The sequence below is a fragment of the Populus alba genome, chromosome 3, assembly GCF_005239225.2.
Source record: "Populus alba chromosome 3, ASM523922v2, whole genome shotgun sequence".
Taxonomy (NCBI): domain Eukaryota; kingdom Viridiplantae; phylum Streptophyta; class Magnoliopsida; order Malpighiales; family Salicaceae; genus Populus; species Populus alba.
In genome coordinates, this window is record NC_133286.1 from 9,539,825 (window position 1) to 9,555,781 (window position 15,957).

Consider the following 15,957-nt stretch of genomic DNA (forward strand, 5'->3'; position numbering starts at 1 on the left):
TTTATATAAAAAATAAAAAAATTATAAGTCCTAATATTTTAATTATTATCCACTTAGAATTGGCTAAATCCAAGTCGCTTGGTTGTCAGACCCAAATTGCATGAGTCTAGGCAACTTAAATCGCTTGGTTTTGACATAGCTATCAAACTTAAAGTGTTTAAAATATTATCTATATTTTTAAAGTTGGTTTTGACATAGCTATCAAACTTAAAGTGTTTAAAATATTATCTATATTTTTAAAGTCCACCCGTTGCGGAATATAGAAAAATATACTAGTTTTAAACAATAAAACATCAATTCCGAAACAACAAAAGTGAAAAATCCCGAGTTATCCACCAAACTCATCCTATCCGCTTTTTATCACACATTGTTAAGTGAACACAGATTATTGGACCCGAGTTATAAAGCTTGCCCCGACTTGATGAGTTAATCTAATGAACTCTTAGTTTAGGGTTGGTTCTGGTCGAGTCAATAAAAACCTGGTTTTTCTAAGACAACATTATTTCAAGGTTTTTATGAAAACAATGCTTGGGTTAACATAGATTAACCACCGAACCTCCAACTAGAGCCTTGAGCGGGTTGTCCTAGACCGGTTGTCATAACTATGCATCGGACACCTCTCTTAAAATCCTCAACGTCCAAACTCAACATCATCACCATTAAAATCAAGGAAGCATCGTAACTTACACTACACAGCTCCATACTATAGCTGCCCCATGCAGTGGCGCTCTCGTAATTCTGTTCCTTAATTTACATACCGTCTCTCTCTCTCTCTCTCGCAGATCAACACACACAAGACTCGCTTATACAAAACCTCCCCCCACCCTCTCTCTCTTTCTGAATTTAGAACCCGTTCACCTGGATCTCTAGCTCTCGCGATCTGCAAAAATGGTCAGTTCGTGATCTATCGTTGTTTTTTCCATTCAATTTTTTTCTATTCTCGTCCAATTTGTATTGTCGTTTTGTAGCCTTCACTTTCGAGTTCGAGTACGTGTTAGATCTGGTTGAAATCTACTTTGATTTGTTACTCTTATCTAATTAAGCTTCTAATTGTATAAATTCATAGCGTCTAATCACACAATTGAATAATTTTCTCCGTTGATTTAATCAAACGTGGGACATTGGAATCAGTTCCGCTCTGTTTGGTAGCTCGGAATCGGAGGTTCTCGATGCACGCATTGATTTCTTAGTGACCAAATGGAGTGTTCAGGTCTTGAATTTTGCTGAGATCTGGTCTTAGTTACGGGTGGAATTTGAATTTTTGGATTTTTAGAGTAATGCAAGTTTTGGAGGTGTGTTTGGTTGCTCGGAAAGTGAAGGAATATCTGGAATGTAGAATTAGTTTTCGTTTTGACATGGTTGTTTTGAAATTCTGATTTTTTTCTTAGTTCATTGTTCACAAAATGGATTAACGTGGATTTGTTTTTTTCTGGGTTAATTTGAGATCTGGTATATAATTTTGGGACTGACGTGTTTGTTTTGTTCTGTAAACAGCCTCTCAGACTCGAAATCAAGGTATTCTTATATAATTGCAGTTTTAATTTCGCAAGTTTTTCTTTTTAAATGATTGTGTGAGTGATATTCTTGTTTTTGTATCTGGATCAGAGGAAACTTGCTCAAAGATCGGAGAGAGTAAAGTCAGTCGATCTACATCCAACAGAACCATGGTAAATTATATTCTTCTTTTTTGGCATTTTATTTACTTAATTTGTTAGTCATTTGATGCAAAGAGAAGTAATTTGTAGATATGTTAGTCTTAACTTGATGTATTTTTATATTTTTTATTTGGGTTTCTGCAGGATTCTAGTGAGTTTGTATTCAGGGACTGTGTGTATCTGGAACTACCAGTCACAGGTATGGAAATGTAATTGTACTAGCTTTGCTTCATGATTGTGGTTTATTCACATTTGCAATGACAAAAAAACTGTTCAAAGTAGGGTGATTCTTGTTGATGGTCATGATAGCTTTTTAAAAAATATGTTTATGTTTGAACAGTGAAGCATCATGATCAGTAACCTTAGTTAACTTTGAGTGGGTATGGGCTTCCAAAATCGATGTTTTTAAGGTGAATTCTGATAATTCTCAATCATCTTCCGTAATTATTTTAGAGGAAAAAATATAAAAATATTTTCCCATGTGAGTTGCTGGCTGTTATGAGTTGGGCCTTGAAAGGTGACCTGTTTATGAAAAACTGAACAAGTTACATGTAATTGGGATCAAAACTTGTCATACTTTCTGTCAACCTGTGAAGCTGGTTACCATTTGAATCTGTTTTTATCAGATGGGAGCAGTGATGAAGTAGTAGACTATTAGGGGTAGGAAAAGCTGCAATGTTATGAGTTGTTTGCCCCCTTAGCAAATTGGATTATGGACCATGAATGGAGGAAGCATAGAACACGTCACACCATATCAATAGGGAGTGTTACAATTTATTTTTCTATTTCTGTAGACAAAAGTATGTTCAAAAAATAAACTTTGCTGCTGGCTATCTTGTGAGATGCTTGTCATCAAATGTATATTTATTTTGCTACACACAAATCAGTGGCAAAGTTTCCTTTTGTTGTTTTTGATCAGTAAATTTTCTTAAAATTGATTATTTACTTGGAGGTTTTTATTTTTTCCCTTCTGACATAAATATCCTTGATCTCCTCCAGACCATGGCGAAGTCTTTTGAGGTCACTGAGTTGCCAGGTATATGATAATATTTGCTTCCGCTGTAAAAAGTTTCTTTTACAGCATGTTTTTCTTTGAAGAAAGTTATTTCTATTCTCTGAAGTATGTTTTTTTCCTTTTTATAACTATCAAGTCTTCTGAAGTTTACATTATGTGTCTGCAGTTAGGTCAGCCAAGTTCATAGCACGAAAGCAGTGGGTTGTTGCTGGAGCTGATGACATGCATATCCGTGTGTACAACTACAACACAATGGATAAGATTAAAGTTTTTGAGGCTCATACAGATTACATTAGATGTGTGGCCGTCCATCCTACCCTTCCCTATGTGTTGTCATCATCTGATGACATGCTTATAAAACTTTGGGACTGGGAGAAGGGATGGGCTTGTACTCAGATATTTGAGGGACATTCCCATTATGTGATGCAAGTTACTTTTAATCCTAAAGACACCAACACTTTTGCAAGTGCATCCCTTGATCGCACCATAAAGGTACAAGGGATGTTCCCTGCTGCTAATTTTTGTATATGCTTTACGTGCTTCACTTGCTCACTTTAATTGGGTATTTTTTGTTTTAGATTTGGAATCTTGGCTCTCCCGACCCAAATTTTACTCTGGATGCCCACCAGAAAGGAGTAAATTGTGTTGATTACTTTACAGGTGGAGATAAACCTTATCTAATCACTGGCTCTGATGATCACACTGCGAAGGTCTGTCCTTTATGTGTTCATTTAGCTGTTTGGTTAACACATTTATCTTGATTTAGAATCTTAATGGGTCATTTTTTCAAGCAGGTATGGGATTATCAAACGAAAAGCTGTGTCCAGACCTTAGAAGGCCACACACATAATGTCTCAGCTGTATGTTTTCATCCTGAACTTCCAATAATAATTACAGGTTCTGAAGACGGGACTGTTCGTATATGGCATTCAACAACTTACAGGTAATCCATTTTGCTGTATAAACTTAATGTTGGTATGTCTCTGGTAACTTTTATGTGCACTTGTATAACTGTTCTACATTGAAACTGGAATGCATACATTCTGATTCAAGTAGCAAACCTCAATGAGAAGGATTTTCAGCATTTTTGCATGAAAGATTTGGTGAAACAATTTTTATTTATTTATTATTATATCTCCAGTGAACCACTTGTATATTATTTTCCCTTTTAATTTTTATATATCTCCCAATCCGAGACTATGGGTTTGTTTATTCAGTCAATATGGGCTTCCTAGAATTTCATACACCTGAAAACTATGTTCCTTCTGCTTTTGTTTAGCCAAATAGCCTCAGGATTTTAATTTTATCAGTACTGGAAATTGTCATGAATACATGCATATTTGCAGCCATAATTTGATATTAAATGGAAAGATTTGTCTCTATCGGTGAATGCAGCCCAGTAGAGGCTGGAATAGGTTGATGTTATGAGGAGTTAAATTCATTAGGGTTAGAAGATGCAAAATCTTGAAAAGCTTGAGCTAAATAGTTGCTTTCTGTTTTTCTTTAGTGTTCTTTGGTGTAAACTTGTTGTTTGTATATACACAACACACACACACACACACATATTATATGATTTCTGTTTGCCTTTATGTTACAGACTTTAAGACATATTTCATTGCTTACAGGCTTGAGAACACCTTGAATTATGGCTTGGAACGAGTTTGGGCTGTTGGATACATGAAAGGTTCACGCCGGTATGTGTCACATCTTTAGAAAATGAGTTTTTGTTGATGATGAGTAAAAGCAGAATGGCTATCAATTTCCTTGTGCAGTGTTGTGATTGGGTATGATGAAGGAACCATTATGGTCAAGATTGGTCGAGAAGAACCTGTGGCTAGCATGGACAATAGTGGAAAGATTATATGGGCGAAGCACAATGAAATTCAAACTGTGAACATTAAGAGTGTGGGGGCAGATTTTGAGGTTTGGATTCAATTAGACCACCTCATAATTGCTACTTGAGATAAAATCTTGAACCAAAAGGTTCTTTTGCTTGGCATTACATCAGGCTTTGTCCTCAATGATTTAGGTGACTGATGGTGAAAGATTGCCTTTGGCTGTTAAGGAGTTGGGAACATGTGATCTTTACCCCCAAGTGAGTTGGCAACTCTTGTCACATTTCATGATTTCTTTTTCTTGTTTGAAACTGTATAAATTTCCTTGTGCATCCCAGTGAGGTTAACATAACTTATTTTAGACTGACATCTTTTTCTATGATTTACTATTACTTGTTGGTTAAGAAAATTCAACTGATGTAGGCCCAGAGCAGATTGCTGTTTTTTCCCTGTAGGAAGTAAAGTCTGTAAAATGTCTCTTAAACTTGATTTAGATGCATCAGAGACAAATTACTGTTCTGTATTTTTTCGTCCCTTGCATCCATTTCTCGTTTCCAATTTATTTGTGGGAGCAGTCCTTGTAACATGTATGTGCATAGTAGCATTATGGACTATTTATCAAGGTGGAAAAGCAGCTTGTAACATACACAGAGATATCATTAAATGTGTTGGGAGAAGGCCAAGGAAAACTTCTGCTGATTTGTTCTTGTAATCTATCTTGGAATGTCCATGTGTGGTGCATGGGTGACTTATTTTTTCTGCTGCACTTATTTTACAGAGCTTAAAACACAATCCCAATGGGAGGTTTGTTGTTGTTTGTGGAGATGGTGAGTACATCATATATACAGCTTTAGCATGGAGAAACAGATCATTTGGTTCTGCACTTGAATTTGTTTGGTCTTCGGATGGTGAATATGCTGTTAGAGAAAGTACATCAAAGATTAAGATTTTCAGTAAAAATTTCCAGGTCTGTACTCTTTCTTAGCTTATCTTATACTTGCTATTTGGTTATTGTATTGTTCTGGAGAAGTGGGCATTTTGTCAAGTTGGTTGGGGCAGAGAAAACAAATGTAACATGCCTTGCTAATTTTAGGAAAATTGTATAACATTTATCTCAGAGTCACTAGTAATGTGTATGCTTTCATCTTGTGACTTGTGTAATCATGCTTTGGCTTCTAATTCCTGGATGATAACAGAATTGTTTAGGTTTCTCAACATTCGTTGTTCTAGCTGTTGTTTTAACATCTGAACTGTTGTATGTGAAATATGGGGTTAAATGATGGTGATTTCTTTCAGGAAAAGAAGAGTGTCCGGCCAACCTTTTCAGCTGAGCGTATTTATGGAGGAACCCTGTTGGCCATGTGCTCAAATGATTTTATTTGTTTCTATGACTGGGCTGAATGCAGGCTGATTAGGAGAATTGATGTTACTGTGAAAGTAAGTATCATGGGTTTTGTTGCTGTCTTGACAATTTTTCCAGACAACACATTTCTATTCCAAGTTCCTTGTGTAGTAAATGTTAATACTGATCTTGAATATATCAGAATCTCTATTGGGCTGATAGTGGAGATTTAGTGGCCATTGCTAGTGATGCATCATTCTACATCCTCAAATACAATGTGAGTCTCCCTATTGATCTCTTGATTTGTTTATGTATTCACTTGCTGTCTTCATTATGCCTGCATTAATGAATTTTAAATGATGTTTGTTTAATTTTGCAGCGTGACATAGTTTCATCTTATTTAGATAGTGGAAAACCTGTGGATGAACAAGGTGTTGAGGATGCATTTGAGCTTCTCCATGAAACCAATGAACGTGTCAGAACTGGCTTATGGGTTGGGGATTGTTTCATATACAATAACTCCTCCTGGAGGCTCAATTACTGTGTTGGAGGCGAGGTACCTTGCATCCTTGTGCTTGCTGACTTGATACATTCAAATACGACTCCTTTCCTTGGAATTTAAGTTGCTGTATTTATAGCTAACAAAATTGTTTTAGGTGACCACCATGTATCATTTGGACCACCCCATGTACTTGCTTGGGTACCTTGCTAGTCAAAGTCGGGTGTATTTGATAGACAAAGAATTCAAGTAGGTAGTTTTTCTTTATCTATTTTTGGAATTTATATTATTTTGCTTTTAACCTCTCTTTCATGTTTTCTTCTTCTGTCCTTGAGCAGTGTCACGGGGTACACTTTACTTCTTAGCTTAATTGAGTACAAGACTCTGGTGATGCGGGGAGATCTGGAGAGGGCCAGTGAACTTTTACCTTCAATTCCTAAAGAACATCATAATAGGTACTCACATTTGCTAGTTCTTATATATGGGCAAATGGATATTTATATTTGTTCTCCAGAGAATGAGTGATTTGACAGTTGGCTACTTTGAAATATTGTTATTTTTGGGTGTTCAACATCATTATTGCCTCATGCTTGTCAAATTATAACAAAATAGAATTAGTTGCTTTGATATTGCCAGGAGATTCTTTTTAATTTCTTCATATTTATGATAATCTATGTTATATTTTGTTTTTATTGGCTATTTTGACTTCGAGACTCCCTACCTTTTGCTGTAGAAATATTAATTTTACGAGTGACAGATTTCTTGAAACTTTTGCTACATCAGCACTGTTTTTTTGTTTTTTATTTTTAATAAAACCATTTCTTTGTCATCATGATTTGTGGCCCTTTTTTATTCTTAGTATAAAGCATCCAGATGTTCTGTTTGTGTTTTGAATGTTCTTGCAATTTCAAATTTGAGAGATTGTTATGTGGTTACAGGGCTGGCTCTTCATTTTCGCCTTCCCTTTCCCTTTGTAAACGTTTCATAGAACTTCATAATTCTCACCATGTACTTTGCTTCTTGTTGGTTAAACTATGAAGTTTGGGTATTGAAGCTCTTTTTTTCTGATGGAATATCAACTTTGATTGCTAGTGTGGCACATTTCTTGGAATCACGAGGTATGATAGAGGATGCTCTGGAAGTAGCTACTGACCCTGATTATAGATTTGAGCTAGCTATACAGCTTGGTAGATTAGAGGTTGCAAAGGTGAGGCTAGTTGATGTTATTTTTGGTTAGTCTATACAAGCTGTCATGGAAGCTTTTTTCTTAAGTCGCCATCTCCTTTGGATAAAAGACAACCTTGTGTCTGCTCTGAATAGCATGCCTTTCTTTTACAGGAAATTGCCATTGAAGTGCAGAGTGAGTCAAAATGGAAACAGTTGGGAGAGTTAGCTATGTCCAATGGAAAGGTATAATTATGGTCTGATATACTTATGGCCTTCACTGCAGTAAACTAAAATTCTACGTGCTTATCCTATGTGTCCTGGACATCATATATGCTGAGGTGGAAAACAGAATGCAGAATTATTATCTCACTTAACTGAGAAATGTTCTGGGGTCTTGGAGATAGCTGCTTAAAATAATAATATTGTTCGTATACATGTTTTTTGCTTGAGGCTGGGGCATTTAGAAGAAATAGTTTGATTTAACAATCCTATAGACTAAATGAGCAAACTTCTGTTGGATTTTAGATCAAGTTCATACCTATATGAACTTTGAGTTTTCACATTGTTGCTTTTGGTTCCTGTCACATTTCAGGAAGCTTTTCTGGTTACTAGTCTACTTTTATATCTCTTATTTTGAGTTGCTACTGCAGTTGGAAATGGCTGAGGAATGCATGAAGCACGCAACAGACTTGAGTGGTTTGCTGCTGCTGTATTCTTCCTTAGGAGATGCTGAAGGGATATCAAAGCTTGGATCCCTGGCAATAGAACAGGGGAAGATTAATGTTGCATTCCTTTGTTTATTCATGTTGGGCAAAGTTGAAGACTGCCTCCAGCTGTTGGTGGAACGGTAATTTTCTCAACTATTTAAGATGAGAACAGTGGTTCTTTTGATTTTAGACATTGAAGCATTATTCTTGCAGCAATCGGATACCTGAGGCTGCTTTGATGGCACGATCTTATCTTCCCAGCAAGGTTTCAGAGATTGTGGCGCTTTGGAGGAAAGACCTGAACAAGGTATTCTGTCATTCTTGTGTTTTTGTTTCACTTAGAATCTCTTGGGTCTCAGGCCCTGCTATGATCCTCCTATTCTCTTTTTCTACATGTATCCAATTATTTGAATTCAATATCTTACATCCTGTTGAGGGGTGCTTTGATTGATTTACATCATCAATAAGCTTCAAGCAAATTAGATTCAGTTTAAAAGAAAGTAAACTGTTACTTCAAGTGACATTATGCTGTAGTTCTAGGGCTGGAATAAATTGTGATAAAGCTAAATTTATTTTATTTCTTTTCCCCGAGCAATGCTTTCTCCCCATCACTAGGCTCTGTAACACAAAGAACTCCAATTACCAGTTAAAAAACTAACATATATTAATCTATTATTATTGATATATATTCCTTGTTATCCTATTTAAAATTTCTAAAGGAATGATTTTTTTTCTTAAATCAAAGTAATAGGTCTGTAGATATTGTTTTGTCCACACATAGCATGAGTCTTATGGTCCTAGTTTGTGTTGTTTTATAGGTTAATCCAAAAGCTGCTGAATCTCTGGCTGATCCTGAAGAATATCCAAATATGTTTGATGATTGGCAAGTTGCTTTATCTGTTGAATCTAGAGCTGCAGAAACAAGGTACTTTTGAAGAGCACTTGTGTACACTCTCCACAAATTCACATATGGCTGGCACTGCCCTTGAATGGAATGTAATTTTACACTGGTTTCAATAGATAGCTGATAAGTTTAGAAGAACAAGAATATCTCTTTCAAAATTAATTTCTCTGGATCTAGCTTACAATATGGAGATTCAGTATGTCTATTTTTCAGTTAACCATTATCCCAAGGCTTACAGTGTAACACAGAATTTTAATGTGAATTTTTGAATTTTCTGATAAATAGCTTATTAATGGCTCTGATATTGCTTCTGTAGGGGTGTGTATCCTCCTGCAGAGGACTACCAAACACATGCTGATAAACCTCACATCACCCTTGTGGAGGCTTTCAGAAACATGCAAATAGAAGAGGAGGAACCTCTTGAAAATGGAGACTTTGATCATGAGGTATTTTGTCAATAGGGTTTTAAATCGCTTTTACATTTAAGCTGCCTTTCTTTGTTCCATTTATTTAAAGTTCATTTAGTATGGTGATGTGTGTTATGAGATCTGCATTTGCATTTCCTCTCTTGAGAAATCTTCCTCCTAAATGATTGATGGCATGCATGTAGCCTACTTTAATCTCACAAAAGATTGCTTGTGTTATGAGATTACTTGTTCAATGCTCAAGTAGTCTATAAATTTCCTGATTTTCCTTATTATTTGGAGAGCTGCACTAAATGAATGCATTGGTGGCTATTCTGCTTTTCAGTTTGTGACTTTTTGTTTTTACATGTATTTATTCTATTTCTCACAGGCCGAAGAAGAGAATGGAGATGAACAGAATGGCGAAGAAGGGAGCCAAGAGGAAGCAGTTGTGGTGGATGCAGAGTCCACGGATGGTGCTGTACTCGTTAATGGAAACGAGCCCGAGGAAGAGTGGGGTACGAATAATGAAGGAACCCCGTCAGCCTAAAAGCAAATTGGTTGGGGCAGTGTGAAAATCCAAATTTTGTCTCTGGTGATTAATTGATTCTGGAATGTCATCTCTAACTCCCAATTTCACATGTTATTTTTCTCTACCACTACCACAACTATGGGGAAAAAGTTCATTTTTCTTTAATGTGCTCTGCCAGCACAATGTTTTATCGGCTCATCAATTGCTGACTCAAAGTTTAGGTCTAGTCAGGATTAGGTTGTGCTAGTTGTCTAACTGATGGCATCATCTTAGTCTTACAAGGTCTGGCTGTTTATCTCCATATACATTTGTTTTCAATAACAAGCATGCATCTATCATATAGTTGAGGTTCAAACCAATTCTTCTGACTTCTTACATTGATTTACAACTTAATGGATCTCTAGCAGTGTTAGGCCACTTAATACCATTATTGTTAGAATTGAAGTGTTGGATTTATGCAGCTATCCACTTCTGGTTGTCTCCATGTGCTGTTATATTTATATGTTAAAAATACGTTCTTGCATTTTGGCATCTTTTCTTGTGGAAAATTTTGAATTGTTTTGTCTATGTTTTGAACAGGAGGTTTTTTATTTTCCCCTTAAAGTGGCGCCATTTGCAATTTGAGTGGGTGAGTGGTATATGACATCTTGGTTCTTACTCTATCCTTTTTGTTTGCAGTGCTTACACCACACCACTAGGTCCTGCTTTCAAGACAATCGATCCAGCTGTATTAGTCCCCGATAAGGTGAGAAAAGCATGCTTAGATATAATGGATAGGTTTTGAATATAGAGATGAACAAGTTTGAACAGAGTACTGGTGAACGCAACCACCGTGTGGTTTGGTGCAAGTGTTGAAGAAACTCCACTAGAAGTGGGATCTAGCAGAAAGTTCTCACCACAAATACATAAATGGAATTTTGTGTACCATTAGGTTGTGACCTTTAATGAATTATGTTTTGGATAGGGCACTTCAACATCATTCAAGTTGATTATTTTTTTTTGTATGATTTTCCATGTGCAAATAAATTTGGGATAATGCATGGCTAGGATTGATGATGATTTTTTTACAGAATTTCAAATATGGATGGTGTTTCTTTTTGGTTACCGTTGGTTACATAGTTAATTTACCAGCGGTAGACGGATAAATAGCGATTGCTCTCGGTTAAATGTAAAATGTCTGCTTTTCTCAATGATAGTAAATCTACTTCGAATGGTGTTTCCGCCCCGTTTATTGTTTATATTTCTTGGGTGAACTCAGGTTACCAGCGGGATTGCTAGAAAGAGGTTTTATTATAGGGACCGGTTCTCTTTCCAGAGGTGGTGTGGCTCTGTAGCGCGTTGAATATTTGTCATGGAGGATGTCGTTCAAAGGATCCTAGTTCCTATTACAGTTGATGTTTCAGCATATTCTGAGTCCATATTCCTAAAGTTTATTGCCTGTTTCGAAACTAGAAATTTGAATATAGAGAGTGGCCCATCTAACTCTCTTTTCATATGCGTTCACTTACATGTGTAATTCGTCATCAATAAATATGACTTATTTTCTTCTCCCGCAACTGGTCCCACGCACGCGCATTCGAGTGTCAGTGGCACCCTATTAGTGATGCGGGGAATATCTATATAATGATTCTGGGATACGGAAATGCGTCGACAAATCCTGCTTTTGATCAATGGCTGCGAGGTGGCGTCCCCAGAAATCTTAATTCCCATATGGAATGTGCTCCTACGCGTCCTCCCCATGCTTTGCCGAGAGAGAGAGAGAGAGAGAGAGGAGGAGACCTACTGTTGTCTGAAACTCTCGTATATGGCTAGCTGGTTATGGGAACGATGAGGTTGGAGACAAATGCTGTGTGCCTAATCGACCCTTGAAGCAATTAGCTATTTGGTAAATGTGTTTCTTGATCCGATGAAAGTTTAGTGTATTAAAAAAGAACGAAGATGAAAAAAATAATGCTATTTTAGGACTGTCAGTAGTTGCTTCGAGAGACAAATACAAGGCTGGAAAAAAAAGAAAAACCATCAAAAGTAATAAAATATATTCATATTTAGGTTTAAAAACATTTTTTTAAAAAAATTTCTCTCTTTCCTTATTTATATCTTCCTGATATAAAGTAATGACTACTATGTGAGTATTCTAGGATTTCTCTAAGATTCGAAAGAAATCTAACTACAATCAAATCCTAAGACATTATAACCAAGAATATAAATTTAAAATCAAATCTTTGTATGGACACATTCTTGATGATGATGAACATTACATATTTATATGTTATCTTATTAGTCTCATAAAAAATCATTTTGTCTTTTTTCTCAGAGAAGCATTTCTTTTATTTATAAATATAGTTTCATTTAGAAAGAAAAAGGGAGATATTTAGACTTGTTTATAGGATTTATCATAGTTATATATATATATTGACAAACAATTTAAAGTAAGAAACAAAATTGGGTGATGGGGCTGGTGACCCATCAATCACGTCAGTATGGGTATTAATTTTTTTTTTCAAATAACATAATTATTTGAATTAACTTGTATATATTTTAACTAATTTTATAAACTCAAAAATATAAATATCAATTTTAATCCAATATATTAGGTTTTTCCTGCTTCTAATTTGTTAGTCAACCTGGACCAACTATCATCTAGTAATATCATCTCTGTCATATGAAAAGCACCAAAGAGCAGTTACAATTTAATATGAGGAGAAATTTTTTGGTTTTTTAGAGATTTCAAAATATCAATGATGGATTTCGATCATCTCTCATGTTCTTTGAAACATAATCTATTTATCTTTGCTTTAATTAGATTTTTTATATAAAAAAAGCAAAAGAATATATTTTCCTTTAATTGGCTCCCACTATAAAGTCAAATTCACCTTCTATAGTAAAAAGGTATTCACCTTCTATAGTAAAAAGGTAGCTTTATAACTAATCTTTATTTATGATGAAAATTAAGGGCAAAATAGTAAGGTTCTAAGCCATGCATGATTACAAGATTATACATTTGTGTGGTTGAATTTAATGCTATAATAATGGTTGTACATAAATGATTTCTTGGATATTATAGATTTAATGCTTCATGTTTACCTTTATTTATTTAATTTAATATATATTCACTCTATTTTGTATGTAATAAAAACATACTTTTTATATGAAAAATACACTTTTTTTTAAAAAAAAAAGATACCAATCATTTAAAATTTATCAGATCTATATTCATAGAATTTATGAAAATTTAATTTAATTTTCTTTTATATACATGAATCATTTTATCTTTAGATTATGGAAAGCAATGAAAGGATTGCTTGGGTTTAAAATGGGAATTAATGTTGTTTAAATGTCAATAAAATCCATTTGTTTTTATGTTTTTAAATTTTTTTTAAAATAATTTTTATTTTATTTTTTGTTTGTTTCAAATTAATTTTTTTAGTATTTTCAAATTATTTTGATATGTTAATATAAAAAAAAATTAAAAAATAAAAAAAAATTCTATATATTTTCAAATAAAAAATATTTTTAAAAACAACTATTATAACAGTATCAATCAAGCTCCAAGTTATAATGTTTATATATGCATTGATGTGTGTGAGTATCTTATCTTATTTTTATTTATTTAAATACAAAAAAGTATTTTCTGTGATTAGTGAATCAAGACTTTAAGAGCTCCCGCCTCACATTTATTTTACTTGGTGAGTATCCTACTTTATTATTTGAAATTCATATAAAAACTTCATGATTGTTTCTCCATATTCTCTCTCTATAAATGCAACTTTGTCGGTTCGGTTATTATGTTTTAATCATATATTAGCCATTAGTTAAATCTCTTTTATTTTCTCAAATTTAAACCTTCATGAAAGAAAAAAAATATTTGGTACATTTGCATGTTCAAATTCTATATAAAAGTAGAGCAATAGGCATAATTGCCCTCTCACCTCTCCAATTTAATAGATGTTTTGATTAGGGGTGAGGAAAAAACCGATTAAACTGGAAAAAAAATAATTGAAAAAATAAATCGTGAAAAAAAAACCGATTAAAATTTTAAAAAAACTGACCGGTTCGGTTTCATTTTATAAGCCTGAAACAAAAAAAAAACGATTAAACTGGAAAAAAAAATAACCGAAAAAATAGAACCGTGAAAAAAAAAACCGATTAAACTGATTAAAATTTTAAAAAAACCGACCGGTTCGATTTTATTCTATAAACTTGAAACCGAAAAAACTAAACCGAACCAAAAAAACCAAGCCAAACCGGTTTGAAGCAGTTTTTGTCTTAAAAAACAGAACCGAAACCAGTCGGTGGTTTCAGTTTTTTTTTTTAAATTTTTATTTGGTGTTTTTTTTTGATAAAAATCAAACCGAATTAAAAATAATAACCTCTAGTTTTGATCAAGAAATTTCTTTTTCTTATGCTGAAGAAAGAATTTTAATTTGATAATTTTCATAAAACTCCACCATGTCTCTGTAGCCATCTAACAAACAATAGGCTGCCATTCACTTCAATAATCTTATGAAATTGTGAGTATTCTATTATATTTATGATGTTTTTAATTTTTTTAAAATATAAGTGTCTTAATATTTTACAACAAAGTTTATTTATTAAAAAATGACTATCATTATTATGATTATCATTAAGGTGAAATTTCTTTCAAATCCTTGAATCATGGGAGTTTCAATATCAATTTATATAATTGCATTGGTTAATAAAATTATTCTCATTTGTGGAATTTTTATTTTCTTGATTTTTAATTTGAGAAATAATACACATGTTGTTTTTTAAAAGAAAAAATATGTAAGTTAAAGCTATATATGATAACCAATGTGAATATTAATCATATCTTTAACTTTTCAAAAATTATTTTTACATTAGAAGTTGATTTCACAACAGATTTTATTTATGTATTCCTCTTTATTTTTTCATTTTATTTTATTTAAAAAATATTTTAAAAAGTAATCATAACTACATTTTCAAATAATTGTGACAAACACACTATAAGTTTGAAATCAATTTCAAATTACATGAAGAGGCATGTTGGGTTTTTGGTTAAGATATACTTTATAAGAAAATAGATAATTTTTAATTACTTGCTTTTATCTAAAATTGTTTGTTTGGTTAAGATATATATATATATATATATATTAAAGTTCTATTTTAAAAACATATCACGTCATCTCTTGTTAGTTTTTAACCAAAACCAAAACAATTTATTATGAGTTTCATTATTTTTTAAAATGAAAATATAATTTTTAAACCACAACAATTAATTACTTTTATTAATTTTGTTAATGTTAATTTCATCTTGTCATATTAACACAATACAATATCCAAAACACAATGTAGTATAGCAATATTAAACACACAAAAAACCAAATATGTTTTGATGTAGTTTAATATTTTAAACTAGAGAAAATGAGCATTACGCACCAAATCTTTGTTTCCATTTTAATCTAAGGTCCTGTTTGTTTACTGAAAAGTAATTTGTTTTTTGAAAAGTGAATTTTGAAGAAAGTGAATTCCGATAAAGTATTTTCTGATATTTGGTAGTGTAATGGAAAATAAGTTGGAAAACACTTTCCAATGGTTGGTTATGTCATGAAAAATGAGCTGGAAAATACCATATTAATATTTTATTTTTCTCAAATTTATTAAAATAACGAGGAACAAATCTTACAAATTAAAAAGTTGAATGAGAATAAAATTGAAAAAATATAATTTCACAAATTATCTCAAATAAAATAAATAATAATCAAAACAATAGAGATCATATCTAAAAATTAAAAAAATTGAAAGATGAAGAAATTAAAATAATAATAATAATAATTAACATTTCATAAATTATTTCAAATAAAATAAGTAACAATCAAAAGAATAAGGACTAAATTTGATAGATAAAAAACTTTAAT

At 33.1% G+C, this 15,957-nt stretch overlaps 1 protein-coding gene across 4 annotated transcripts; it reads left to right on the forward strand.

Moving 5' to 3' along the window:
- Window positions 1-754: 754 nt before the first annotated feature.
- Window positions 755-11,616, forward strand: LOC118037928 (coatomer subunit beta'-2). Of its 4 annotated transcripts, none has more exons than XR_004685686.2 (26): window positions 755-891; window positions 1,495-1,515; window positions 1,606-1,667; window positions 1,800-1,854; window positions 2,655-2,691; window positions 2,837-3,162; window positions 3,249-3,380; window positions 3,465-3,613; window positions 4,296-4,364; window positions 4,443-4,593; window positions 4,700-4,765; window positions 5,284-5,472; window positions 5,802-5,942; window positions 6,050-6,124; window positions 6,227-6,403; window positions 6,504-6,595; window positions 6,685-6,801; window positions 7,439-7,553; window positions 7,685-7,756; window positions 8,164-8,360; window positions 8,434-8,527; window positions 9,039-9,145; window positions 9,441-9,570; window positions 9,920-10,123; window positions 10,739-10,805; window positions 11,319-11,616. XR_004685686.2 is itself a non-coding variant. In XM_035044095.2 (26 exons), exons 1-25 carry the CDS (start codon window positions 889-891, stop codon window positions 10,756-10,758), a joined length of 2,724 nt encoding a protein of 907 aa, XP_034899986.1. In that variant the 5' UTR covers window positions 755-888; the 3' UTR covers window positions 10,759-10,805; window positions 11,319-11,616. The 4 variants fall into 4 exon arrangements, 3 of the variants coding, with proteins under 3 accessions (XP_034899986.1, XP_034899984.1, XP_034899985.1); XM_035044095.2 differs by having other exon boundaries at window positions 9,920-10,046; XM_035044093.2 differs by lacking the exon at window positions 11,319-11,616 and having other exon boundaries at window positions 10,739-11,141.
- The last annotated feature ends 4,341 nt before the right edge of the window (window positions 11,617-15,957 follow it).